Source organism: Pan troglodytes, chromosome 7 (assembly GCF_028858775.2).
Source record: "Pan troglodytes isolate AG18354 chromosome 7, NHGRI_mPanTro3-v2.0_pri, whole genome shotgun sequence".
In the NCBI taxonomy this organism is placed as follows: domain Eukaryota; kingdom Metazoa; phylum Chordata; class Mammalia; order Primates; family Hominidae; genus Pan; species Pan troglodytes.
Genome location: NC_072405.2, coordinates 110,327,076 through 110,351,136, shown reverse-complemented (window position 1 = coordinate 110,351,136; position 24,061 = coordinate 110,327,076). Strand labels below are relative to the sequence as shown.

Here is a 24,061-nt window from a genome sequence, read left to right as displayed (position 1 = left end):
CGTGTTGGGGAAGTTTGCGGTTCCTATAGGCCGCGAATTATTTAACTTTTTACACAAGCATTTCATACAACTGTGATGGAGATCAAGAGCTGTGTGTTGCGGGCCTCCTGAGGAATGAGGAAAACTGGAGGCCTGACTTCCCTGCTTCCTCCGCTTCCCGGGACCAGCTGTCCTGGCCGCCTGGCGCCCCGCGTGCCCGCGGCCTCTCCCTCCCGTGGAGCACCGCGTTTCCCTGGCCGTTGCTGGCGGGCTGTAGTGGAGGAAGAACGGGCCTGAGCCGCGGTCACCACAGTAACGAATTCGCTGCCAGTGGAGTCTCGAGGGCCACAGGCGTCTCCAGGGCGCCCCTTCCTGGTGACCGCGCCGGGGGTCCGCACGCGCGTCCGCCCCCAGCCTTCGCCGCGCTGGCCCCTGCCCAGAAGGAGGAGGAAGGGAGGGCAGGGGGCGGCAGGGGTCTTCCCGTCGCAGCTTGGGAACCCCGAAAGGCACCTGAGTGGCCGGCCTCGGCCTCCAGGGGCGGCCGTATTGTCTAAGCTCCATAGCAACCCCGGCGCGGCGCCGGCCACGCTAGCCAGCGTAGCTCCGGAGCCCGCGCGCAGCCGCCGCGTCGCTCCGGCCCTGACCCGCGTTGGACCCGCGTGCTAGGGCCCTGACGGCCCGCGCGGGCTCCAGGCGCGGGCAGCGGGGACGGCATGCCCGAGAAGAGGCTCACCGCGGGTAGGTGGCGGCCCCACAGGGACAGAGGATCAGCCCGCGGCGTCGGGGCCGCACCACGCGCCAGCCTCTGGACTTTACCTCCTGCCCTCCTAGCGGTATCCCCGCTCCCAGACATGAGAAAAAAGGGCTTCACTGCCCTCCTGTTGGATTTTATGACGAATTTCACGTCCTCGCCGGTTTACGCTGGCACCACGTTATCTCGCTTAATTCTGCATATTGTACGTAGAATAATAGAGGGTTCCATCTATGAAGAAGGGTAACTTCTGGGTCACAGTGAATTAGTGACCAGGCAGGATTCCAGAGGCCTTTCCTTCCCACTTCCACCTTGAATTCTTACTTAAAATGCAAGCCATGTACAGAGAATGAACAGAGGGCCAGAAATGTACTACGCTTGCCTGTGTATAACGTAGGGCTAGGTGCTGTCTCCCATGATTTCATTTACTCAAAGGAAATCAGATTTGAGGGAGATAATGTAATATTTTGTCTTGTTTCAGAGCCACCAACTATTACAGAAGAAGAATTTGTAAGTATAATTTCAAGGGGCTATTTTTTTTCTTTGGCCTTTAAAAAAATAGCAAATATTAGATCATAGAAGAAAGCTGTGTGTTTTCTTTCCTCCTTTTTGCCAGAGTTTTGGTTTAGTAACAAGTGTAATAACTGTGTACAAGATCTTTTTAAATTCTCTATCTGGCACATAATTTTAAGAAGGGGCCAATTAATTTGTATGGTGGATGGATGCTGTTCATCATTAAAGTTCTTTCACATAAATGGCCTCGTTTAATTTCTCTAAACTCTTTAATGACTCCATGAGAGGAAAGTTTTATCTCCATGGCTGTATTGTGATGTGGCTGTGCAGTTCCTGGTTGGAGTAAACGTAAGTAAATGGCGTTGATGGATAAAGAGTGGTCAATTTATCATTCCTTTACAAATGTACTAAATACTCCCATTTCAGACTTCTAGAGAGGTTAAGTAATAAAAGTACTTGCTAAATATATCCTATACATTGCCATTTAGGTGAGTGCTACATTTAGGGTGGGTTCCATTGTAATTCCCATTGTATACAGTGTTTCAGGAACTTGCCTGAGGTTACACAGACAAATAGGAGGTGTCAGAGCCTAATTCCTACCAAGGTCTGAGTCTGATTCCAAGAGCTCTAACCACTTCTATTATTTATTTATGTCTTCCAGCACTTACTTCTCTTGTTGGCTAATTATCTTATTTGCTTTTGGCTTTCAATCAACAAACACGCGTGATTGTATAGTCATAGTGTGGTCCTAGATGCTGAGGTTAAGTCTCAAGAAGTTCACAGTCTAGCAGGGTCTGAGAGAGAAGAAAGGGCTAAGGCTGTGTGCACTGGTGGCTTTCACATTCACCTTTCCAGAGCTCTGGTCCATTGCTGGGAGAGACAGACACACACACACCTACACATACACACATACACACACAGAGCCACTGAAGGTAGAGGTACACAGAACAAGTCAGAAATTCCTTCCATCTTCTGGCCATGTTGACAGCTCTGCTTTAAGAAAAAAAAAAAATATATATATATATATATATATACACATACACACACACACATACACACACACACACACATATTTTGAGACAGGGTCTGTCACCCAGGCTGGAATGTAGTGGCCCCATCACAAGTCACTGCAGCCCTGACTGCTCTGGGCTCAGGTGATCTTCCTGTCTCAGCCATCTGAGTCACTGGCCCTATAGGCACGTGCCAGCACGCCTGGCTAATTTTTATATTTTTTGTAGAGACAGAGTTTCACCATGTTGCCCAGGCCAGTCTCGAATTCCTGGGCTCAAGCGATCCACCCACCTCGGCCTCCCAAAGTGCTGGGGTTACAGGCCCAAGCCACTGTTCCAGGCCCAGAGCTCTGCTTTTAATGGGAAATTTCTTTAAGCTGCTCCAGGCCTTCCTGAACTTACTCTTAGTTCCAGCAGGAGGTGAGCATTTCTGAAGCCAGCAAATCTTTTCCCATGCTGCTGAAGACTACTCAACAACACGCCACTTACCATTTGAACAGTTCACTATTTTAGGTGTTGGCCCCATCCTTGAACTCATGATAGCTTGAAGACTCTAGGCATTCCCTTTCTCTTGGCTTGGTTTCACTGTCTCCGAGTTCTCTTATCTTTCATTATTATTCCCCCTTTCTGGCTTCTCTTTTTCTTTTCTCGTGAAAGTATTGACCTTCAGGATTCTGTTCTCTGGGCTTTCTCTGGGTGAGCCCCTCTTCTCCTATAGCTTCAGTACCCCTGTTTCGTGGGACTTCCACATCTCCACACCTCCAGTCCAGACACCACTTTTAATGCTAGCTCTGTATATCCAGCGGTTATTGGGACTCTTTATCATCTGAATGTCTGTGTCAACAGTCTGAACTGAACTTTTCTTCCCAGGCCCCTCCACACCATGCTGTCTTTCCTCCACTTCTTATTTTGGTTTGTGGTGCCACTGGCCCATTCAGTCACTCACATCAAAGACCTTCTTCCCTTTTCTTCATCCCCTGCCTGCAATCATTTACCAAGCTCCTTTCGTAGCCAGATCTTTTTCTCCATCCACACAACTACTGTCTCATTTCAGGCCCCCACCCTGGGTCTGGACTTTGGTAGTAATCCTAACTGATATCATTGCCTCCACTATTCCTTCTGCCAACTCCAGTTTTTCTTTGTCTAAAGCATAAAATTCAAGCTCCTGAGCATCAGTTGTATTAGATTACTTCCTATTCCTTTGCTCTGTCTACCTTTAGATTTTTCCTTCTCCTATCACTCTTACCCTGCCTATCAGATTGCTATTAATTTTTTAAAACATTACCATGTTACTAGCTTGCTCAGAGCTTTTATTAATAGCTAGTATTTATTGAATGCTAACCACATGCTAGTATTTAGTCTCAAAACAACCCTATCAGGTGGTTATTACTGCCTACATTTCACAGAAGAGGAGGTCGAAGTTCACAGTGGTTAACTAACTGGGCCTGAGGCCACATATCTCATAACTGGTAAAGCCAAAATGTCAAATGCTTTGCTTTAGCCTTCAAAACCTTTTCTATAACTTTTCAGCCTTCTTTAACCTTACCTCCCAATGCTTTTCTCTGTGATAAAGACAACATTCTTACTGTTTTTGGTTTGATTTATAAAGTACATCCACATGCCTCCTGCCCCAGCCAAACTATACCCCACTTGTCTCCTTGCCTTTGCTGTCAAATTTTGTCTCAGTTGCCCTTCCCCATCTATTTCACAATCTTGCACATTCTTCAAGGCCCAGCTAATCTCCTCCATGAAGCCTTTCCAACCTAACATCATCCAGACTGCCTGTGAGCTCTGAGCAGCTTTTAGCTGAGAGCAGTTTATAACCAGATTCTCAAATTCATATGCTCAACCAAGTATTGTCTATAGATTAAATAATTAACATGTCTTGCACATGTATTTACCCCTGTTTTTCAAAAGTGTGAAAGTATTGTTCTCATTAATAAATTACGTATTCTTAGGAAAAATGTGTCACGGACCTGTAGTTCCCCAAACTCCATTCTCTCCTTTCCATGGTAGATATTAGACCCATTGCTATCCCAAATTAAGACTACATTTTCTAGTTTCCCTTGCAGCCAAACATGGTCACAGAACCAAATTCTGGCCAATATGATGTAGGCAGAAGTGTTGTGTCCTACTTCTCTGGAGAGCTGATGTTTATAGAGATCAAATAATGGACCCTTAGGTCACACAGCTAGTAATTAGTTGAGCCACAGTTAGAAGCTGGGCTATTCTAACTTTAATACTTACGTAAGTGTAGAAGGAAAGAATGAGCCCTTTTTCTTCTTTTCTGCCAGCTGGAATAAAGTTGTGATGCTGGAGCTACAGCAGTCATCTTAAATCATGAGATGGATGTGGCATCTTGAGGATGGTGGAGACATAAGATCAGAGGGGCCTGGGTCCCTGATATTTGGGAAGCCACAATGCCTTATGATTAATGTCTTATGATTACAACTGCTTTTGATTACATGAGAAAAATATTTTATTATTTTATTTAAGTAGTTTTTTTTTTTTGGTTTCGTGCTCCTGTGTTCATACTAGCTTTTTTTCATATTGTATTTTCTCAGTGGATCTAAAAGTACCATGCTGTTATAGACATCTGCAAAATAATATTTGAACCTCAACATGGGGTCTTCATCCTCAAAGGATAGAATAACTCATTTAGAATAAATTATTTGTTTGTTAGGGACACATACCTTGTATATATTTTTAATTTATTTATATTTTAATTTTTACCTAGGTGTAAGATACTCATTGAGAAAGTTTAAAGTGAGAGTGAATTACAAAATTTACACATTAAAATTTAGGGCTGGGCGCAGTGGCTCATGCTTGTAATCTCAGCACTTTGGGAGGTCAAGGTGGGCGGATCATGAAGTCAGGAGATCGAGACCATCCTGGTTAACACAGTGAAACCTTGTCTCTACTAAAAATACCAAAAAAAAAAAAAAAAAAAATTAGCTGGGCATGCCTGTAGTCCCAGCAACTCGGGAGGGTGAGGCAGGAGAATCGCTTGAATCCAGGAGGCAGAGGTTGCGGCGAGCTGAGATCACGCCACCACACTCCAGCCTGGGCAACAGAGCGAGACTCCATCTCAAAAAAAAAAAAAAGAAATTTAGGAGTCACTGTCACTTTAAACTTACAGCTAAAGTAAGGTGTAAGGTACACATTCAGAAAGTTTAAAGTGAGAATGACTCTTAAATTTTTTTATTATTAAAATAGAGTGCATTAATAGCGAAGATTTAAGCGCCTGACTTTTACATTCAAAATAATATCTTTTTCTTGTGCCTTAAAAGTAGTTAGTTTGCAACTATGCAAGTAAGTGTGCCAGGCTTCAAAAAAAGTCTTTATCAAGTCTTCCATCAAAAAATGGAATCCAGGAAAGAAAATTCTTTATGGAGTAAAAACATTGTAGCGTAATGATCTATTTTGTTGAAGGTTTTCTGATTTAGAAAACCCACAGTTTTATTAACTTTAAAACTGGATTAAAGGCTGTTTAAAAAAGGAAAAATTAAAAAAGAGACTACCTTGTAATCTTACCATCAAATTAAGATAAACTTTAGCTTTAAGCAGTATTTACTTGTATTTTAGTTGTTAAAAGTGGTATTCATTTTTAACTAATTTTTAGTCTGTTCAAATTTCTATTTTGTTATTTTTACAGGTTGAATGAAATTATAATAAACATAGGGTATTTCCCAAGCATGAAGACATTCTCATTATTTTAACATACAGTAACATAGTTGACTCTCCATATCCATGGATTCCACATCTGTGGATTCACCCAAACTTGGATTGAAAATATTCAGAAAAAGGCCAGGTGCAATGGCTCACACCTGTAACCCCAGCACTTTGGGAGGCCGTCGCGGGCAGATCACCTGAGGTCAGGAGTTCGAGACCAGCCTGGCCAACATGGTGAAACTGCGTCTCTACCAAAAATACAAAAATTAGCTGGACGTGATGGCACATGCCTGTAGTACCAGCTACTTGGGAGGCTGAAGCAGGAGAATTGCTTGAACCCAGGAGGTGGAGGTTGCAGTGAGCCCAGATCATGCCATTGCACTCCAGCCTCGGTGACAGAGTGAGACTACGTCTCAAAAAAAAAAAAAAAAAAAATCAGAAGAAAATACAAACTTTAAAAATACAGGATAACAACCATTTACATAACATTTACATTGTATTAGGTATTGTAAGAAATCTAGAGTTGATTTAAAGTACATAGGAGGTTGGGTGTAGGTTATATGCAAATACTATGCCATTTTATATGAAGGACTTGAACATCCCCAGATCTCAGTATCTGTGGGGGGGGGTCCTGGAACCAATCCCCTCTGGATACCAATGGACAACTGTATAGAATAAAGGTCCATAATTCCAGTCCTAAACAAGACTAGTTACTTGGCAATTAATGACCACTTGGTGGTTTTTTTCAAACAAAATATGTTAAATTACACATAATTGGGTTAAATGAACAGTGAGAGCCTACTGGGGCTGACACACTAGGCAGCTTTATATGGAAACACTGGAAGATAGGGCTAGACCTAAGTACTACTCCTACGTTCTCCTGTTCTTGTTTCTTTAAGAGGTTGCAGAGCTAGGGGCCAGAAGTGTTGTGAACAAGTCTTTAGGAAACTAAGACAGGTCCCAGAGGTCCTTTGTAAAGTGTTATGCTATTTGGAATTCTTTCATCTCTATGGAATCCTTTACTCTGGGTAGGAATCAAATTCTCTGATGCTTTTTTGGAACTACAGAAACTGTTAACAGTCCCATTGATAAGTTAGTAAATAAGTATATCATTAAGCAACTTTTTCAACGTATGGCCATATTAGACACTACTGGGGACAAACATTGTCATTAGTCCCCAAAGTAGCATACCTTCTGATCAGAGAGATGGCCTTTAATATGAAACAGTAAAAGGATAAGCAGTTTATAGTTAAGTGTGAGGTTTGAATTAAAAGTACATTGGGATTTAGAGAAGCTTGCCACATCCTCTTTTTACCCGTAAAGTATAGAATGGGAGACTAGGTGACCAAGGGTGTGAGATACTCTCTGCTTTAAATGAGTTTATTGAGTTGTAAGGATCTTTGTACAAGGAGAAAGCCTTAGGGTGTTTGTCCCTAATGGATTGTCTTAAGCCTAGTAGGTATAATTCGAAATATTGGATTGGATAAAATTGATTGGATAAAAGGGAGTCTGGGCCAGGCGCGGTGGCTCACACCTGTAATCCCAGCACTTTGAGAGGCCAAGGCGGGTGGATCATGAGGTCAGGAGATTCAGACCATCCTGGCCAACATGGTGAAACCCCGTCTCTACTAAAAATACAAAAACTAGCTGGGCTTGGTGGCATGCACCTGTAGTCCCAGCTACTCAGGAGGCTGAGCCAGGATAATCGCTTGAACCTGGGAGGTGGAGGTTGCAGTGAGCCAAGATTTTGCCACTGCACTCCAGCCTGGTGACAGAGCGAGACTCCATTAAAAAAATAAAATAAAATAAAATAAAATAATAAAAATAAAAGGGGGTCAGGGGCGGGGGAGCATCCAGAGCTTCCTTCACCTTCTCAAGCCTTTTGGATACTTGTTGAGAGAGAGAGACAGAGAGAAGGAAAGGGAAGAGAAAAGAGAATAGAAGAGAAGAAGGAAAAAAGAGGGAAGAAGAGAGAAGAGAGGAGAAGAGAACAGAAACCCGATGGAAAAGTGCTTCTGGATAGATACTGATGTAATCTGTGATGATAACCTTTGGAGGATAAAAGCAGAGTCCATACTTTTGCTCCTCATTGCATGAACCACTTTAATATCTTCCTCCTTCATAGACTTCGTTTCTAAGAAAATATAATTTTGCAAACCAGCGGGGATCTGATATGTGGGCTTTTGGTTTTCAAATTTCAAAAATGCCTTGATCTAGGCAAGCTATACTTTCAACAAGATGTGTTGTGGAGCTTGTCTCACCTTGCATTCTCTTTTTCTGACCCTTTTCTCTTTTGACAATATCTCTTCTTTTAATTAGTATTATTCGTTAGAGTCTTTTTAAAGTTATTAGTCTTTTCTCTTTAGGTTTCATGTCCTCAGTGTAATCATTCAATTATTCAGTAAAAATGTTCTAAACATTTACTATCTAAAGGCACTGAGAAATTAAAAGAATAAATAGGAAACAGCCCTTTTCCTCCAGTTCACAATCCAGTGGATGAGACATGTAAACAATTATAGTATGAAGTGATGAAGGTTTTTATAGGGGAAATATAGATGACCACTACTCCAGACTTCTGGAGAAGAAAAAAGATAGGTACGTGAATAAAGGGGAAAATTTTTCTGGGCAGAATAATCAGCATGTGCCAAGGTGCAGAACTATAAAAAAATTGCTATGACCACAGCGTGTAGTATGAGATAAGGCTGGACAGTGGGCAGGAGCCAAATTGCATTCACTATAAGCCCTTTTTGTAGTAGAAAAGGATTGGAGATTGGGGGAACAATGGATCCCTTGTATTAAATGAGGTGTGGCTAGGAAGACTGACCCATAGGGTGGTGTGGATAAGAAGGAATAGGAAAGATGAGGTTTGGCGTATGATGGACAGTACGGTGAACCAGAGGTCAGTCCCTTAGTGGACAGGATTCCAGAGTAGTAATCAGAAGATGGTCAGATAACCAGGAATTTATTCTAGAGGCAACGATGCTGATTTGAGAATCTGATATTTAATACACAGAAGGCTAAGAAGCCTGTCCATAACGTGCAGAGAAACTTGATCTTATTTCCTTGTACATAAAGCCCTCCTCCAAACATTTTACTGGGAAAAAATTTAAACATATAAGAATTAAAAGTATTGTATAGTGAACACTGATATACCTACCACTAAGATTTCACAATTTTTGTTACATTTGCTTTTTCACATAGCTGTCCTATCTCATCATCCATCAGTCCATCTTATTTTTTATGCATTTCAAAGTAAGTTACAGACATTGATAAACTTCACCTGTAAATACTTCATAAGTATCATGAACTATTAATAATATTCAATATTAGTTTATGATTCTTTTGTTGATGCACAATTTATACACTGAAATGCAAACATTTAAAGAATGATAATTTGATGAATTTTGACAAATGTATACACTTGTGTAATCCAAACTCCAGTGCATACATAGAACATTTTCATAGTCCTAGAAAGTTCTTCAAGCTCCTTCTCAGTTGATTCTCGCCCCCATTCCCCAGAGACACCTGCTATGCTCTCTTGCTTTCTGGCCTCTCTTCTTTGCTCATGTGTTTATCTATGTCCTCAGCATTATTGCCCCTCATATTTATATTTCTAAATACAGAATTTGAAGTTATTTGAAATGCATTTCTAATGCCATTTTTTCCCACTTGAGTCTCTTCTGATTCATCTTACCAGATAACGTCTTTCCTTCCTTTGGAAGAAACAGTTTATATTGTAATTCCCTTATGGCATGTATCACATTCTTTCTTGGACTGTAGTTTTTTTGTGTGTATCTTATTTCCTCTTCCTTGTTTATAGTGTCTTTGTATATCTTGCATCTTTTAGAGTTGTAAAGAAATTAGGCTGGGTGTGTTGGCTCATGCTTGTAATCCCAGCACTTTGGGAGGTCTAGGTGGGAGGATTGCTTGAGCCCAGGAGTTCAAGACCAGCATAGGCAATATAGTGAGACCCTGTCTGTACCAAAAAAAAAAAAAAATTTTTTTAAATTAGCTAAGCGCCTAAGTGACAGAGCAAGAACCTGTCTCAAAAAAAAAAAAAAAAAAAAAATTGTAGTTCATCTGATTTGAAGGTGCAGCAAAATAAGTTTAAGCAAAAAATTTTACCTACCATAATTAGCAAGCACACATAAACTATTTTGTTAACCCTCTTTCAGTAAGACATTTGAGAAGTTTGGACTAAAAATGGAAAAGCTGACTTCATTTTCACAGATGGCACACCTGTAATACATGAAAAAACAGGTTTCAAGAGTACATTCAATTCTGAAGAAGTGTTCCTACCCTCATTCAACAGAGAATCTGTGTTGCAAATTTTGCAGTCAGGCTTATGGAATGATGTAATGGAGGAAATGATTGTAACTCAGTTTTCTTCTTGATTGTACCATTAACCATCACCAGTTTATTGATTATTTGGAAGATGTTAAACCTAAGCATAGAGACTTAGAGCATTTTAATATAGCCAAGTAATGGGATTGTGGAAACTCTTTGAGAGTAACTGAGCTACTTCTTCAGCTCAAGGCCTTAATTTTTTTTTTTTTAATTAAAGGGTTTGTGGTGTAAACGGCTTATCAGATACTCATGGGTTTACAAGACTGCTTACTGATGTGACAAGATATTTTGAACACATTGAACTAGAAACTGCCGTGGGAAAATAGGTTCCTTTATTTACTAAGAGAAGGACAAGCCTTTCCACTCAAGTGCCACATGTGGGTTGAGCAGATCGCACTTGCAGGCAACACTTATTTCCCATTGTGGAACTACCCAATATCAACGGAATTGCTGAGGTTTAATATTGATAGAAATTAAGGCACAATTTTAGAAAAGAAATAATTGATTTTGATGTATTTGATAATACCTGAGGTTTTCATAGTTTTCTGTAAGTGCAAACCAAAGGATATGACTGAATGCCTAGGAAATGTCAAGTCACCAAGGGGTTAGAGCAGTGCTACTGCTGCCACCTGAGAACTCTTATCATTCTGTAGTGAGATGAGCTGAGCTCAGGAATCTAGAGTAAACTTTTAGAACCTTTATGGCAGTTTGACAGAGTATATTTATATCTGTTGAATTTAATAACAAAAAATTGGGATTGCAATATGTATCTTTTATTTCATTTTCTAATTATTCTTTCAAAGTTATCTATCTGAAATACGCTAAGGAAAAAAACAACAACAAAACAGGGCTGAGCATGGTGGCTCATGGTTGTAATCCCAGCACTTTAGGAGGCCGAGGTGGGCAGATCACTTGAGGCCAGGAGTTCGAGACCAGCCTGGGCAACATGGTGAAACCTTGTCTCTACAAAAAATACAAAAATTAGCCGGGCACGGTGGCATGTGCCTGTAGTCCCAGATACTCAGGAGGCTGAGGCACGAGAATCACTTGAACCCAGGAGGCGGAGGTTGCAGTGAGCTGAGATCACGCCACTGCACTCCAGCCTGGGTGACGGGGCAAGACCTTGTCTCAAAACAAAAACAAAAATAAAACGGGTATCTCATCTCAGATAGTTCATTGAGTTAGAATCTTTTAGAAGTGCAAGACATCTGGAAATGAATATATGAATCTGAAAATTAGAAATTTCAGACAAGGTGGCAATTCTAGGCAATACTTACATCCACCAGGTGCTATGAAATACATATTCTGTATTATGGCTAAAAATTAAAAATGAAATGTATACTTTAGAAAAACTAACAAGGGATTGTATTGCACTACTGTAAATTATTTAAGCTATTCACTGTGCACATCTGTGGATTTTTGATCATGTGATCCAGTACTGCCAAATTTGGCCACCCTTATTGTAGCACAATGCCTTCTACCCAGAATTCAGATGTTTTCTCATAAGAATGAGCAAAAACTAGATAGTCCACTAAATACAGTAGGAATTATTAAAGTAACTTTGAAAGGTAAAGTTTGATAGGTTATTAAATGCCTTATAGCTTCCCCCAAAAGGATATCTGCCTTGTTCTGCTTTGTTAGACTTTGCCAATCAGGACTCTTTGAGTACATGCTACTAAGGTACTACTACTAAGGTAGTAAATTTATTAAATCCTTAGTTTGTTGTTATTTTAATCAGTTGAAATTTTTAGAAAACTAAATCTTTTAAGGTTTCTAGTAAGTTTCTTGATATAAATTCTATAAGTGATTGTTTATAACTCTCTTCTGATGCTGCAATTACTTAAAGAAATTACCCTGAAAATCTGCTTTCCAACGTAGGTGCAATATGCTATAGTGTCTTCCTGATAGCACTATATACTTCAATAAATTTTTAAAAATTGGCCAGTATAAAAAGAAAGTAATCAGCCATATGGAAATAATAGCATTGTGTCATATTGTGAACTTTCATGTTAGATTTGCAAAATTGAAGTATAATTATGAATAACAAAATAAACACATGTACCATACAACAGTATGCCATGATGTGCTTTTGACATAATGGAAACAATTGCTAATAAAATAAGGTGTCTTATGATTTGGAAGAGAAATTTTGTTCTTGGCAGTGGCTTTTCAATTTTGCCAATTTGAAAAGTGGCTATGTTGGTGGATGAGATAGTTATGGAAAAAATGTATACAATCTTTATTCTTAGAACACATGCATTGTCAAACTTTCCTCATGCAAAAGTGAAGCAGGATCCAGATTTAAAAATGTACCTCATTCTGGGGTGGGGGGAGAGTAGAACATTTTCTTCACTTCCTTTATCACTTTCATTGGGCAATTCAAGAAATTTACACTCTCAATTTCATTTGGGCTCCAAACGCTGCTTCTTGTTGACTCTGCCTTTATTTTTATGAAATATATATATATTTAATAAGTCTGTGTGAAACTTACCATGTGGTGGTATTATTTTGTGTTTGTTGATGTTTCATTTAAGTGTTGTGCTATATTTTTCATGTGTTCTGTTTTCCAACTAAGTACAGTAGCAAAGTGTTTTAAGAGTATGCCCCCTTCTGTTTTCTTATTTTTTCCTTTCAGAGATTGGAAGGAGACAATAAAACACTATAAACTGTGTTCAGTTTATAGTGAGGGTTCACTGTTGACTGACTAAAAGATATTTGAAGATCTATGTGATAATAAATTCGTAGCAGAAATAGAGAATAATATAGGCATGATTTAAAATGTATAATTATAATACTGTGTTTTTATGGTTTTTTTTTTGCAGGAAGATTCTCTGGCAACAGATGATTTCCTTGTAGACTACTTTAATGAATTCCTAAGCCTTCCAGTGAGTTTATTATTATGATCTATTGAATATATATTATCAAAGAAAAATATTTTAATCACTAGGTTATCTTGTGAAACCAATTTATCAGGGATAATGCTTTTTAAAAAATATTAAAACATTTAGGTAAAGGTTTTATCTTTTTACATAGTTAATCATTTGGATTTGAATCATATTTAGAAATTATTCTTATTGAAGAAATCTGGAGTTTTTCTAACCATTAAAAAGCATCCTGTACAACCTCTGGTTCAGCTGTATTTGGCACCATGTTAGGCTTTTTTTTTTTTTTTTTGAGACATTGTGTTGCTCTGTCGCCCACACTGGAATGCAGTGGTATGATCACGGCTCGCTGCAGCCCCGACTTCTCAAACTCTAGCGATCCTCCTGCCTTCCAAGTAGCTGAAACTTCAGGCATGTGCCATGATGCCCAGCTAACAGTTAGACTTTTGACAGAGATAATAAGGACAAAATATCAAAAAAGTCAAGGAACTAATTTTTTGCTTTCAAGCAATTATTTTCATCTTCTTGGATAGATCTTAAAGTGGAATTTGTATTTAAGGCAACTAGAGTTTTATATCAGTAGTAAATAGGACTTGGCACACTGTCGTTGGTGTAACATAGATTGATGCCAATTAATAGTTTCAGTCATAGACAGCAGTAACATGTATTGTGAGTATTAAGGGATGTCCTAGTCCATATAGTCTATGCTGCTATAACAGAATAACTGAGATTGGGTAATGTATAAGGAATAGAAATTTATTTGGCTCACAGTTCTGGAAGTTGAAAAGTCCAGGATCAAGGGGCTGCATCTGGTGAGGGCCTTCCTCCCACATCATGCCATGGTGGAAGGGAAAACAGAGATTAAGAGAATGAGGGAGAAAGAGGGGCGCTGACCTCACTTTTATAACAAACTTCAAACAAGTTTTATAACACTCTCTTGATAACCAACCCACTCTCAAGATAACAACATTAATCCATTCAGGAGAGCAGAGCCCTCATGACCTAATCACTTCTTTTTAGGCCCCGCCTCCCAACACTGTTGCATTGGGAATTAAGTTTTCAACACATTAAATTTGGGGGACACATTCAAACTGCATCAAGGAATTGGGGAAAAGTGAAATGAGGGGTCGTAAAAAGACCTATCTTGTATGAAAATAAAGTTAATAAGGAATGCTGGTTAAAAGACGTATAAGAAAAGGTTTTTGCTATTGTGTTATGAAACTGTTTTCCAGGGAAAATTTGAAACATAAAAAAAAACACAAGTAATTTTTAAGGGAGTGTACCATAAATGTGAAGTCTCTTAAAGCCTAAACACTGGAAATACCTTTTGAAGGGAAAGTACTATTCAGCACTTTCTTGTGTAGGTTAGTTTTATGTATATATGTGTATCTATGCATGCATGCATGTGTGTTTTGTGATTTTCTTTTTTCTAAAATAATTTTGTACTCTCTCTGTTGGGCATAGCTAGGTCTCTGGACCCATTATGGAAGTTAGATTGACACACCAAAGCTCCTGCTCCCTTTCCAAGAACAAGCCTGAGCAACACCACAGGATATTCAAGGAGTTCTTGTTTGGTCTGACTCTTTAACTTTTGTTGTCCAGTTGTATATTATATAAGACCCAGTAGCATGACAAAATTGCCAGAATTTTGCTTTTCCAGATTACGTAGTCTTTCCTGTGGGCTCTGCAATCTCCACTCTCCCTCCAAAACAAGTACATTTTTGTGAAATTTTAAATAGAAAAATCTCTATATAGATCTAATATCGGTTTCTTAACATTTACATTTCAGTGTCTTGGGATTTGTGATTACATCGACTTGTTTTGGAAAAGAAATAAATTCTCTTAACTTTCTTTTAAAAAAATCTATTTTAAGTTATAGAAATGACATAACAATGTTATAGACAGTTTACCAAAAATGTGATAATCCTGCCACCCAGTCAGAATAGACATTGCCATTTTTCTGTTTCCTTTCAGACTTTAGGTGACATGACAGTGTGATTTCGATTGAATTCTATATAGTAATGTTTTTATCCCTCCTGAGCAAGACCTGAAGTTTGACCCCTTTGTGTGTCCCAAGCACTCACCTGGGCTGCCTTTTTCCTGTTTTCCATCTCTCCAAATCCTTCTGTTTTTACCTCCTCTGTTTTTTTTTTTTTTTTTTTTTGAGTTCCTCTGGCATCTATATTCAGGATCACACAGTCTACCAATTAATTACCCATTCTTCACATTACAAGACAAGAGAAGAGAAAATGTTGTCACGGGTTTTCAAAAAGAATCTGGGGACAGGGAGGAGAAGGAATGCTGTATTCTCAAACTAAGTGTCTGGCAAAATTCTAGAACAGATTAGTAATGTTTGGTTTATGAGCACTTAGCTAAGAATTAGAAGCCAGTATGGGTTTACTGAGAGTAAGTATGCCAAACTAATCTTTCTTTTTTTGGATAGTTATAGACTGGTATTTTAGGGAACCATAAATTAATGTATTATGATTTCAATAAAGTATTATAAAAATAATAAATTGAATCATGTTACTTCCTGCTCTGTTCAAAACCCTGTCTAGGGACTTCTCATTACACTAAGAATAAAATCCAGAATCCTATATGATCTGGCTCTTGCTATCTCTTGATCTTTATTTTCTACTTATTTTCTCTACTTACTTTCCAACCTGACTGACTTTCTTTATGCTTCTCAAACATGAATATGCCAAATATACTCAGGGTCTTTCTACCTGGCATGCTCTTCTCTGAGATACCTGTATCACTTTCTCCCTGACTTAAATCCCTTCTGTTTAGAAAGCCTTCCCTAACAACCCTATCTAAAATAACAACCTCAACACATACTCCACTTATAGTGCTTTGTCTCCAAAGACCTTCTCATTATCTGTGAAATTAGTTTTCAAATATTTGAACTGGTTCACTAGCCATAACCAGCAGGGGTTGATTTTTAATAACCTACAGATTGAATTCCAAATTTGCTAGTGTACAATTCAAGACCCTTTGTAATTTGGCTTCAACTTAATCTTTCTACCTTTATATCTCATTTCACATTACTTTTGCCATCCTGCATACTCTTTCCTTCCTCCCCTAGCCCGCCAATCCATCTTGACCACACTTATTCTTCCCATGCTCAAATCTCACCATGTAATTGTTGGTATTAGGAGTGAGAGAACTATGTTTGATTCCAGCTTTTCCACTCTTACCGGAATGATCTTAGAAACCTTGCTTACTTAATTCCCCGATTTCTTTCTCTGTGAAGACAATATGACTATCTTACAAAATTATTATCAAGTGAGGTAACGTTTATTAAGCGCCTGGCACAGGTTTAGTGCTTCACTTTTCTTTTCCTTCACTAATTAGACTATCTCGTCCTCCATTCCTGCAGCATAACAGGCAATCACTCTTTAATGGGATTGGTGGATGGTCAATCTAGGGGATAATCTTATGTGCCATACAAATCTGTCATTGGCTTTGCCTTTTTAACTCTTTTTATCAGAGACTTGGATGAAAAGTTGCAAGTTCCAGTATTAGGTCACTCATCTAGTAAATAATGGTCCACACAGGTTCAAATGGCTCAAAACTTTTGATTGTCCCATCATGCTATGATGTCTATAGAACTGGCAGCAGAGGAGTAAACTAATGATTTGGATAAGAGAATCTGGTCTTGTTTTTATCCCGATAGTGTGAAATGGACCAAAACAAACAAAGCTAATGTGGTTTTAGGGGTCATTAATAGAAATGTAGTCAAGATCAAGAAAAATATTAGTCTGGAGCACAGAAAGCACTCAATAAATATTTCTTTGAATAGAGTTGAATTGTCAGACTGCACTTAGACCGTTGTGTTCCATTTTTGGTGCCATATGTTAAGAGTTGCTTGGCCAAACCAGACTCAGGGACACTTAGCCAATGATCACTCTGGAAACCATGTCAAATGAAGGGTTGAAAGAAGTTTGGTGTTTAACCTGGCTTGGGAATGGGTAGCAGGGGTGAAATGGAGTAGTCCCTTTCAAATATTTTATGATTTGATTGAGGAAGAAGGGTTAACGTATTCTGTGAAACTAGAGTGCAGAACCACGGCCAGCATTTATGAGAGAAATTGATTTGATTTTCACTCACCATAAGAAGGAACTTTAGAATTTGTTTTCTAACAATTAAATGGGCTGACTTGTGAAGGAGTAAACTTGGAGGTATTCAAGTAGAGGTTAGAAAATCATCTTATGAGAATATCGTGTGTGTGTGTGTGTGTGTGTATCTCGTGTATCTCTATTATGTATATATATCTATGGTGGAAGATTGGACTTTCTTGACCAGAGAAAATTTCCTTCTTCTCTGTTTATTTTATCTCAGGAGCTACATTGTAAATTTCCTGGGGGCAAGGACAGGTCTTTTCTGTATCTCCCAAAGATTCTTGATTATGATTCTGTTTTTATTTCAACATCTTCCATGTAAGATCCTTAATATAAACAAGTAAACCTTCTAATCTTTTCTCCTGCCTCCTTTCTTCACCCACCTCCACCCTCAGCCCCCACCAAAAGCAATAGCCTAAGCCCTAGAGTGTAGATATAGACTATAGGGCCCTTAGGTCATTTCTGAGATGACTTCTGAGACTTTTTCCCTATCTGTAATGACATGCCCAAGGTCCTATAACTGGATTGTGGTAGAAATGGGCCTAGGAATCAGGCATTCTGGCCCCTACACTATTTCTTTCCATTACACCATTACACCCTTGGGACACATTGTAAGATCCTGAAACTGGTGGCTGGTAGCCTGCCTCCATGTTATTTTTTGATGAGGGGAATCCAGGACAGTTGCTGCTATTATAAATGATTGCGGCACTTTCCAAATCCTAGCTTTCATAACTTCATTCCGTTTGTTCTTGTGCCAAGTTCACATTCAGATATTGTTTTCATTTGGTGTCTGGGAGGTTTTTTGCTGTCAACTCTTTATGGACAAGTGTTTGCTTATTAAGTTTTCTTCTGTGCTATAGTGTGAAAACATTTTTTTCCTTTTGGCTTTGTTTTGTGTGTTTTATGCTTAGTGACTGTTGTGGGATTGAGTAGATGAGCCCACATAGATTTAGGTTGGTCCTCTGTGGGTGGTTTCAAATGTTTGTGACATTTATAGTTTGCAGAAGCTGAAGGGGTGGCCTGTTCTATACCCTCCTCGCAAGGATAGGTATGTCATGTGTTTGCCAGACCATGCTTAGCTATGTGCTGTTGGAATTTTACCATAACTTCTTTTTTTGGACTGATTCTCCACACTTTTTACAATCCGTAAACAGTTATAATTTCTTGCAGCTTTATGAAGGAGTTATATGCTAGATGGACTGTTGTGGGGGGCCAGTGGGGAGAAAGAGAGAGTATATTTTGGGGGAATGCATGGGATGAAGGGTTTCGGTCTTCTCTTGCCAAAATCTAAATACTCAGAAATTGATTTTTACAGGTGTTGATAAAGCTCTAGGAAACTGCTTAGTTCAGTGTTTGTACCTCTGGGTGTTTTGATAAGACTTGTAGCTCAAAAATACAGCACTCAAATTACCTAACTCATTTATTAACTAAGGATATTTTCTATACATTTTATGTGGCACATTATTCATTCCATCCCATTGGTGAATATATCTAGTAAACAGTTTATGGTTAAACATCTAAAATGACAATAAAGCTTAGATTAAAAGAAGTTGTTATTGGTAACTGACTTGTTACATTCAAGGAGTCAGATGTTTTCCATTCACTGACTAGGGATGCATGTTTAAAATACAGCTTTGGAGCTCAATTAGTAAAGACAGAGTTGGAGCAGAGATGAACATGTATTAAATTAACCTAGTCATTAGTTTTTAATTTAAATACTGTTCAGCTAAATAATTTGGCACCCGGTAAGTTTCACTGGTGCTGGGCTGGCAGTTTAAGTACATCACTAATTATTCACAGGTTTTTTTTTCTCTCCCCTTTTCAAAGAAATGTGGAACCAGCAATTTACTCTGGTAAAAATATTTTCATGCACTTGCTTTTTCTGTGAAAATATTTTTCACACATGGATGACTAGTACTACAAAGTTAGCTTTCACCACCTTCAGGTCAATTTGTTTTGGAATATTTGGAAAATGATATCCTTGAAATAAGAAAATTAAGTAAGGAAAAGAGCAGTCTGTAACAGTTTGTGGAGGATTGGGTTTGAGGCTCAAACTGAAGGTTTTTCCTGTTATATGATTTAAGGTTGAGTATTCTCTAAATCAGCCAACTTAGCATTTTGGAGAAAAGACTTTCTACATCATTCATTTCTGTCTCCCATAACCTATGTGTCTTGTATTGTTACTTACTAAACTATAGGAGTTTTATAGATAAGCTTAGAAATGGTTAAAACAAAGGACTTGATGTTTAAGAGAGCTTCTTTTTAAGCAAACAACAGGAATTTGGGTACTAATGAAAGACCAGGGCTCTTTCTCCCAGGTATCAAACACAGACGGCTGGCACCACCTCATATATGAATACCCATGAGAGTCAGCATGAAGTAACCAACAGAATGTGGCTTTGCAGTTTGTCTTCATCTGGATTCTGCCTCTCCTCAGCTAAACACTCTTCAGTGGCTCCTCCTTGTTGTAAAGCAGTGATTCTTAAACATGTGCATGCGTTAGAATGATCAGAGGGCTTGTTAAAACTCAGTGCTGAGCTCCTTCCCCAGAGATTTTGTTATACGGAGGGGACCGATAAGTTGCTTATCTTTCTTTTTTCTTTTCAACTTTTATTTTAGATTCAGGGGTGTACATGTGCAGGTTTGTTACCTGGGTATATTGCGTCATGCTGAGCCTTAGGATATGAATGATCCCTTCACCTAGGTACTGAGCATAGTACCCAGTAGTTTTTCAGCCCTTATCTCCATCCTTCCCTCTCCCATCTAGTTGTCCCCAGTGTCTATTGTTGCCATTTATGTCCATGAGCACTCAATGTTTAGTTCCCACTTATAAGTGAAAACATATGGTGTTTGGTTTTCTGTTCCTGTGTTAATTTGCTTAGGAGGGAATTTGCATTTCTAACAGGATCTCAGGTGATGGTGATATTGCTGATCTAGGAACCACCCTATGAGAATCATTGGTTCAACAGTGTAAGTTGAGAGTTACAGCATATGACAGTAGGTCCTCAACGAATTCATCCTTTCTCTCCAGTCTTATTTCTGCTATTCTCCCTTAAAATATTAAAGTTGAATATGTCTCACTGCTTGCAGTTCACCAAATGTAACCTATTATTTTGTGCTCTTGTATCTTTTATTTTTAATTTTTGTGGGTACATGGTAGGTGTCATGCTCCTTTATCTTGATGCATTGGCTATTACTTTTGTGAATTCACCTCTTCTCCCTTGTCTACCTGACATTGCCTGTTCATTCTTAAAATTCAACTCTAGCAGCCCACTTTCCCTATACATCTTCCTTAATTTCCAGAATATATTAATAGTTAATGAATCCTTCTGTGCCATCACATTACTTTGTACGTTCTTCTATTGTGCTTGTTCTGTGTTAAACTGGAGTTCAATATACATCCATTCTTATTCAAATTGAGCTACTCATGTTCTGCAGAGAGAGTGAGGTTTAAAGAGTGACATGAAGAGTGATTTAAAGAGTCACAATGATTTTGTCTGTTGTACCAATCTATGTGTCTGTGCCCTGGAGAGGGTGTGAGTTGGAAGATGAGAAACTGCCATTCCATCAGTGAGTGTCATCCTTCCTGCCTCTTACAGTATGTTGTCATATCATCATGCTAAGGGTGATTCTAGTGTTAAACATACATATTTTGTGTACAGCGTGAGCTTTAAACACAAGTCCATCCCTTCATCCAGTCCCTGACTGAAGAATCAGTGACCCATTTCAATCCAGAGGAACAACTGACTCATGAACTTTTTGAGAACATTGTTGAAGACAACTTTATGGATGTTTTCAAGATTTCAAGGGATAATCTTGACTAAATATGATTTCACCTTATGTGCTGACTTTCATATCCCTTCCCCTCATAGGGTGGGTCTTTATTGCCTATTTATATTTACTTATCTGTCTTCCTCTCCTGGATAATGTGTGCTCTGAGGCAGGATCTGTGTCTTTTTCATTTCATTTGGGGCCTTGTGGAGGATGCCCTGTATTGGCTCACTCAATATATTAAATAGGATATTATGATAATAATAATTAAATACTTATTGAATAAATGAATGACCTAACAAAGGAATAGTGGGGCTGAGTGATCTTACTAAAGAACAGAAGATATAGACTTTTTTCCTGGAAAGTCCATCATGGACCGATGGAGTATCAAACATGGAAAGCACCTTGGGTTTATCTAGTTACAACTTCTTTTTACTGATATGTCTCAGAAAGGCAAAGTGATTTGCCCAACATTTCTTCCATTTTTAATCATTCTGCTTATCTTTCTCTGGATAGTTTCTAGTTTAGCCAAATCCCTTTTAAAGTGTGATAACCAGACCAGACATAATATTCTAGTATTACTACCCTTGTCACTGGGGACATATTTGCCCTTGGCATTTGCATTTACACAAGTTTTAATTTATTTCGGTATTTTGTTTACTCTTTATCATAGACAAAAATGAAAGATCATGTACTTGTTCCTTCAAGGGCAGAAATAATGTTTTATTCATCTTTGTATCCTCTAGGTTTAGGGCAATAATTGGCACTTGGTAATTCAAACATTTTGCTATTGGTAAAATGAATTATTGAGAGAAGCTTTGAAACAGTTGTTTGCCACTTTTATCATCTTAGAATCATAGTGCTTTTAAGGACCTTCCAGGATCTAAGCTAATGCGTGGCTTTTCAAATACAAAAACACTTATTTACCCCGGAAAGATCTCTGTTCTATTATAATTAATTCCATAGAAAGAAATTCTTAAGTTTAAAAAGTATAAACATTTTTACATATACATTCACATTTCTTTTTTTATAATAAATAGAAACATTGCATGCCATTTTATTATAAACATAATTCCAATTTTCCTTTTGTTGTTTTTACTGTGCTGTTTCTGTAAAGTACTTCTTTTTGACCAGTTCCTCTCCTCACTTTTATGTTTACATACACTTTCTTCCTCAGAATGGATACACTGCCTTTTTCCCTACTAGGTCCATTCAGAATTCAAGTATTTTTGTAAGTGCATACAAGTAGCACAACCTAAATCACACATGAAATCGTAGCTGTAGGGAGTCTGAGAAATAAAGTTTTTACTTTTCCAGGCTTTGCATTTTAGGAGGTTGGAATGGATCCTGAGTGAGCCAGTCCACAGCATCCACAGTAAGCCTTAACTAAAATTATGTGGCCGGGCGTGGTGGCTCACGCCTGTAATCCCAGCACTTTGGGAGGCCAAGGTGGATGGATCATGAGGTCAAGAGATCAAGACCATCCTGGCCAACATGGTGAAACCCTGTCTCTACTAAAAAATAGAAAAATTAGTTGGGCGTCGTGGCGCCCAGCTACTTGGGAGGCTGAGGCAGGAGAATCCCTTGAACTCGGGAGGCGGAGGTTGCAGTGAGCCAAGATCGCGCCACTGCACTCCATCCAGCCTGGCGACAGAGCAAGACTCTGTCTCAGAAAAAACAAAAACAAAAACAAAAAAAAAAAAAAAGAAAAGAAATTACGCGGTCAGTTCTAGGTTTAAAGCAATTGCATAGTCATAACTCCAGAGTTGTGTTGTAAGCTCATTAGGGGACTTGCTGTAAAGCCATGAAGAGTTCATTTAGGCTTTCTCAGCTGTAGTTTTGCTTTTTATGTTAAATATAAAAGTAATTGTTGGCTGGGCACAGTGGCTTATGCCTGTAATCCCAGCACTTTGAGAGGCCAAGGTGGGTGGATCACGAGGTCAAGAGATTGAGACCATCCTGGCCAACATGGTGAAACCCCATTTCTACTAAAAATACAAAAATTAGCTTGGCATGGTGGTGTGTGACTGTAGTCCCAGCTACTCAGGAGGTTGAGGCAAGAGAATCACTTGAACCCAGGAGGCAGAGGTTGCAGTGAGCCGAGATCACGCCACTGCACTCCAGCCTGAGGACAGAGCAAGACTCAGTCTCAAAAAAAACCAAAAGTAATTGTTAACTACCTGCTTTAAATACTGCCCTGGCCTCTGCATGTGACGGGGACAGCATCCCATCCAGAGAGTTAGTAATTTTTACATAAAACCTGGTCGCGATGTGATAGCAGTAGCTCTGAGATAACAGCCAGTCTCCCCAGAGTGTGGTGATGGTTCTGCTTCTGTAATGTGAGCAGCCAACCCCACCAGCTCATGAGCTGGCAAGCAACCATTACATCTTCCAGACTGCTCCAGAACCTTTCTAAAACACAAATTAGAAGTAAGTATTTACTTTCCTACTTAGGGTGTTCATGTGCCTCCCTGTTTCCTAGGGGGTTAAGATAAAGCCCGTACTTCTTAAAATGGCATGCAAAGCCTTTCATGATCTGGTTATACTATGTTATCTACTTCAAGTCTTTTTTCTTTGTTCCTTAAACTATTCCAACTACGGCTATTCTTGTTCTAATCCAGCTGCGTAGAGTTACCCACATACACCATGTTGCTTCATGCCTCTGTGCCTTTACTAGTAAAACCAGGGTAGATAAGAGTATAGGCTTTGGAATCAAAACACTTTGTTTGAATCACAGCTACCCTAACTTCATAGGATTATTGCTTGGCAAAGTACTTGGTGTAGAGAAGTGGTCAGTACACACTAGTTTTGTCATATGTGAGGCAGTGTATTAAAGAGGAAATGTTCTGTCTTTGGGACCAGACAGACTTGTTTCCATAACCCTGATTGTCTAGCACTTTATAGCTCTGAGTCCATGGACCACCACTTAGCCATCCCTACCATCAGTTTTTTGTAAAGAGCTATGTCAGGAATGTGGAAGGATTCAAGAGAGGGCTTTTAAAGTGTCCATCACGA

The 24,061-nt window shown here is 39.0% G+C and overlaps 1 protein-coding gene across 24 annotated transcripts in view; it reads left to right on the top strand.

Moving 5' to 3' along the window:
- The first annotated feature begins 313 nt into the window (after nucleotides 1-313).
- Nucleotides 314-24,061, top strand: part of RGS22 (regulator of G protein signaling 22) — a 173,232-nt gene continuing 149,484 nt past the window's right edge. For 4 of the 24 annotated variants that reach the window (XM_063816472.1, XM_063816464.1, XM_063816473.1 and 1 more), the window contains exons 1-4: nucleotides 546-717; nucleotides 1,212-1,240; nucleotides 13,095-13,157; nucleotides 14,619-14,728. Coding sequence is in view for 6 of the 24 variants with exons in the window: in XM_016959721.4 (XP_016815210.1) it covers nucleotides 693-717; nucleotides 1,212-1,240; nucleotides 13,095-13,157 (117 nt within the window). In the remaining 18 variants the exon portion in view is untranslated. Of the gene's footprint in view, nucleotides 718-941; nucleotides 1,241-13,094; nucleotides 13,158-14,618; nucleotides 14,729-24,061 lie in introns of those variants that run through there. The other 20 variants (XR_001720326.4, XM_016959721.4, XM_016959719.3 and 17 more) reach the window with 13 other exon arrangements.